General features: G+C 47.3%; 1 protein-coding gene across 1 annotated transcript; it reads left to right on the forward strand.

Moving 5' to 3' along the window:
* Positions 1-2,387: 2,387 nt before the first annotated feature.
* On the forward strand, positions 2,388-4,432 carry LOC100282002 (uncharacterized). Its single transcript, NM_001154916.3, has 4 exons — positions 2,388-2,717; positions 2,814-2,936; positions 3,693-3,773; positions 3,883-4,432. The coding sequence occupies exons 1-4, from the start codon at positions 2,463-2,465 to the stop codon at positions 3,997-3,999; spliced, it is 576 nt and encodes a 191-aa protein (NP_001148388.1). The 5' UTR covers positions 2,388-2,462; the 3' UTR covers positions 4,000-4,432.
* Positions 4,433-4,855: the final 423 nt, after the last annotated feature.

The following is a 4,855-nucleotide window of genomic DNA, read 5'->3' on the forward strand; positions in this document are numbered from 1 at the left end:
TGCAAACGCGGTTCCTATTAGAGATAATGAAAATAAACGTACGCAAAATGCCTCTGTGTCGGCCAATTCTCCCAATTGTGCTAAGAACTGGCCTATATGTTCGCGCGTGTTTTTTCCTTGATCACCCGAAAATTTTGCGAATTCGGGTATCCTAGTTCCCTGTGGGTACGGGTGGTAATCAAATCGGCTGTCATAAGGTTTCCGATATGATTGCCCCCCAGGGACCATGCTTACTCCGAGCTTATCTCGGAACGCCCCGGCTATTTCTTCCCTCACTATATCAATGGCAGTCGGTGCAAGACCACCGGCTCTCTGGTCAAACATAGGTGGGGTTGGTTGGATGTTAGTATGTTGTCTTTCCCCCCATTGGTTTGAGCTACGTGGTGCATTTCCATTTGCCCTATATGGCTCATAGGTTTGATCGTTTCTTTCCGGCCTTCTAGGCGGGGCCGGAAAGCTTTCCTGGGCTCTGGATCTTGAATTAATGGGCTGATGCATTGTATAGTGTGATGGGAAGTGTTGCTGAGACGGGTGAGGATTCAGGTAATAATCCTCCTCAAAAGACTCATTCGCGGACTGTCCGGATATGTACCCGGACCGTCCGTGGTTATACGCGGACCGTCCGTCGTTGTATGCGGAACGTCCGAATGGGTAGTTTGGGTTCTGTGATGTATGTGGTGGCTTGGGTGCATGTCTAGGTAACTCATTGAAAATGGGCCCGGCCGTGGCTGTCCCGGACGGTCCGCGGTCACGGTCGGACGGTCCGTACATGTGCAGATCGGCTGATTTACTGCCGATTTGCGGTTGCTCAGGGTACGTGTCCATCGGCATCCCGTAAAGGGGTTGTGACTGGTCGTGACAACCTATAGCCGATGTATTACGCGTGTTTCCCCCTAATTCTACCTCGTGTGATGGAAAATTTACAATGCTAGATTTGTCAAATGCACGCGCTAATCTCCTATAGTCGTTTTGCATACCGCCTATAATATTTTGCATTTGTTCACGCTGTTCATCTACATAATTCTTAAGAGATTGTAGTTCGTTTGTATTACTTACATTGGGGATATCTGGCGTGGGTCACAGTGAAGCCGGATCCGTCGCCCGATGTCGAACGACTTTGTTGTTCCTGTCCACTTTGAAGTTGGCCAAGAACCTTGCTTTTGCCTCCTGGATCATCTGCTCCTTATGCTCCTCGAACTGGAGCTGTTCGTCAGCCGGCAAGGTTTCCCAAGTCGGCTCTATGATGTTGCTTGGAGAGACTTCAGAACTATCCCTCGAACCGGCTATTGAGGGCCGATTTGATAGGTCTAAATATGTCTTCCCCAGCGGAGTCGCCAAAAAGTATGTTGACGCCTTTTTGGAGCGCCAAACACTTCAACAAGAACCGTGGCGGTGCCCTCTGCACAGGGGCGGACGGTCCGCGCGCAGGGGACGGACGGTCCGCGGCCTGGTGCGAGGCGCGGCGGTGCTCTCTGGTCAGGTGCGGACGGTCCGCGGCCTAGGGCTGGACGGTCTGCGACCTAGGGCCAGACGGTCTGCGACCTGGCGCAGGGGCTAGGGTCTCCTGCCTGACGGTCGGACGGTCCGCACCCTGGGGTCGGACGGTCCGCGCGTGCGCAGGGGCGGCGGAAGATCGCCGGCGGCGCCTGGATCTCGCTTCTGGGAGGGACCCCGTCGGGGAGAAGAGATCCTAGGAGTTGTCTAGGCTCGGGCCGGCCGACCTAGACTTCTCTAATCGACGTAGAGTCGAAGAGAGGCGAAGAATTTAGGGATCGAGAAGCTAAACTAGAACTACTTCTAATTGTACTAGAAATAAATGCGAATAGAAGTTGTATTGATTCGATTGATGATGATTAATCGGCCGTAATCCTCTGTTTTTATAGAGGAGGGGGCTGGACCCGTTACCAACAAAACTCCGAGCAAATCCCGCGATTTTCGCCAACAAACGCAGTGAAAAACTCGGAACCCTAATCTATTCTGCGCGTGCGCGGACCGTCCGGCCCACAGGCGCGGACCGTCCGGACCGCGGACCGTCCGGTCTCAGAGCCGGACTGTCCGCACCTCAATTTGGTGCCCAACAATATGATAATTTTGGTCACTTTTGTTATATAGAAAGTTTAAACTAAATACTTATTGCGCTGTTGTGGTGCTAGTTGGTTATATATTTATATTAAATTAGGTAAAACGGGCTATCTGAATCTGAACACAAAAAATTCGAATACTCGAAAATTTGAGTACCCAATATATAAAGTTTATGTTGAGATATCATTTCTAGATATTCGAAATTTAAAAAGCTCGAAAAGCTCGACCCAAATTTTGGGCTAAGGTGAATGCCCAGATCTACGGACTACCAAGATGTGGATACCCGTGTTAAAAAAGCGTGAACTGTACAGTACTATCATTTCCACGGAGCCTTCCGGATAGGATTTGTCTCCCCTCCACTGCGCCTCTCCGTTTCCGCCATGGCTCCGGCCGCCGCCTTCCTGTCGGCGTGCGCCGCTGGTTCCATTCCCCGTGCGCCCTTCCTGATCCCGAGGCCTCTTCTTCTCCCAATTCCGCTCTCCCCTGCGCGCTGGGACCGCTCCCGCAGCTGCAGCCTCTTTGGCGTAGGCGCCAACACTCGCCGCGCGCCAACCCTTCGACGGAACGCCTCCACGGAGACGGTGGTTCCCTACGTGCCGGGCTCTGGCAAGTACATAGCGCCGGACTACCTCGTGGTACGCAGCACGGTTCACTGGATCGCAAATCTTTCTGCTCCTCGGCAGTCGGTGAGTTCGAGTCTGAGCGGTGCTTTGCATTACTCGTGGTTGCAGAAGAAGGTGTCAGCCGAGGAGGTGCAGGAGCTGGTGAGGGGGCAGAGGAAGGTGCCGCTCATCGTTGACTTCTACGCGACCTGGTGCGGGCCCTGTGTTCAGATGGCGCAGGACATCGAGATGGTGAGCCACCCTCCCTGCCAGTTTTCCATCATTTGGTTTGCCTGTGTGACTTTTGATATCTTGGCCAACACAATGCCTGTCTGTGAAGTTGCAATCAATGGGAGTTATGGGACCAGTGGTATAAACGAGTTCTATGTGCCTCGTCAGTGACACCTTCAGCGGCAACCATGCTTTGAAATGGAAAGGAATGCAGTACACAGCTATGCTTTGCATAGGTTCTGCTGGATTAAGCAATATGTGAAGCTTCTGAGTATATTTAAATACTTTCATTGGGCGATTTAGTCTAGATTAATATCAGACTATATTATTTTAGAGGAATTTAGACAGCTTGGTAGCTGGTGTAGTCTGGTATAGGACAAGTTGACAAGGCCTACGAGAGGAATTTAGAATTTGGACAGTTTAGAATTTTCATGCGAAATGAAAAAAAAATATTTTCTGAAAATAATAAAAGACTTCCCCTAGCAAATATTAGTATCTTTAGCAATTAGTGATTCTTCTTTTGTTTCTTTTGAAAACAATGTGAAAAGATGACCAAGAAGAAAAAATCTTGTTGAAAACCACTTTTGGATTTCTAGCTTTTATTAAATCATAGTCAATCACTTGAGATTCTGTTTAACTATTGCCGGTATCTTGAATCTTGGAGCTGTTCGCACTTACGTGTGCTCCCTTTTTTCAGGACAAGAAGATTATCTAATTGCTCTTTCTATGTTGATACATCATGTAGTATCTCTAATAAGTCCTTTCAATGTATTGCAGCTTGCAGTTGAGTATGAGGACAATGCCCTGTTTGTGAAGGTGGACACAGATGATGAATATGAATTTGCAAAAGACATGCAGGTACAACCAAAATGGCACTCATTGAAGCGAACAATGTGTTGATTACATTCTTATTTAGGGTTCTTTTTTTTCCTTCAATTTTTGAAGTCACTAATGCTGAAGCTTTCAGGTAAGAGGGCTTCCGACCCTTTACTTCTTCAGTCCAGACCAAAACAAAGATGCCATACGCACCGAGGGGCTAATTCCTATGGATATGATCAGAAACATCATTGACAACGAGTTATGACAGCTGATAGATCACTGTATTAGGAACATAGGCAATGTTTTATCTTTGTAGCAGAAAATTTTTTGTCATGAGGCTAAGCATTACCGCTAGGTGCTAGTTTGTGTGCTTGATGTTTTCTTTTGCTCCAATGGTAGGTTTCATCTGTGCAAATCCATTCTGCTGTTTCTGTATCGTGTTGTTTATTCTCATCAAACTCTAGGTTGTGTCGTGCTGTTGTCGGTTAGGCCTGTGTGACCATTTTCATCCCTCGAATGATAAGATGGCTTTGGCTCAGATTGGTCCTCAAATTATGATAGAACCAATTTGGTCCTTGAGGTGGCATTCTGGGCTTAAATTTTGTCGAGAACATGGGATGACTTCTGCTTGCAAGGAATGGGAGCAGACAATTCGATTCTCGCATGGATGGTTTAAGGGAAGGTAATTAATGGTGCAATGGATATAAGAAACTAATAGGCTGTTTGGTTTGAGGAATGAGCTAGTCCATCATCTTCCCACTCCTCACTTTTTTGTTTCGTTTGTGGAATGAAATGAGTTGATCCATCATCACCTCGTTCCTTATAGTTAGTTGTGTTAGTACTAATATGAGGAATATGCTCATTCCACCAAATTTGAGAAATAGATCCATGCTGCACCACCACATTTTGGATGAAGTGATTCCTCCAATCAAACACCCTAAAAATGACGACAACCAGCTTGGTTGAAGATATATCGATAAATATGTGTGAATCTCGTCTCACTATTTCAGTAACAAATCAAATAATACTATCCTTCAACATCTCGTCTCCACTGAGTCTCTTTGCTCACCGCAGTTCTAACCTGTAAACCCACTCAATTAAGGGACACACTGATGACATCA

The sequence above is a fragment of the Zea mays genome, chromosome 1 (genome assembly GCF_902167145.1).
Source record: "Zea mays cultivar B73 chromosome 1, Zm-B73-REFERENCE-NAM-5.0, whole genome shotgun sequence".
NCBI classification, from domain to species: Eukaryota; Viridiplantae; Streptophyta; class Magnoliopsida; order Poales; family Poaceae; genus Zea; species Zea mays.

Excerpts from the sequence above, each read along its gene's own strand:
- LOC100282002 (NM_001154916.3), top strand. The coding sequence starts at position 2,463 with ATGGCTCCGGCCGCCGCCTTCCTGTCGGCGTGCGCCGCTGGTTCCATT. Across the intron at positions 2,718-2,813 it reads TAGCGCCGGACTACCTCGTG|AAGAAGGTGTCAGCCGAGGA; the intron begins GTACGCAGCACG and ends TCGTGGTTGCAG. Across the intron at positions 2,937-3,692 it reads TGGCGCAGGACATCGAGATG|CTTGCAGTTGAGTATGAGGA; the intron begins GTGAGCCACCCT and ends AATGTATTGCAG.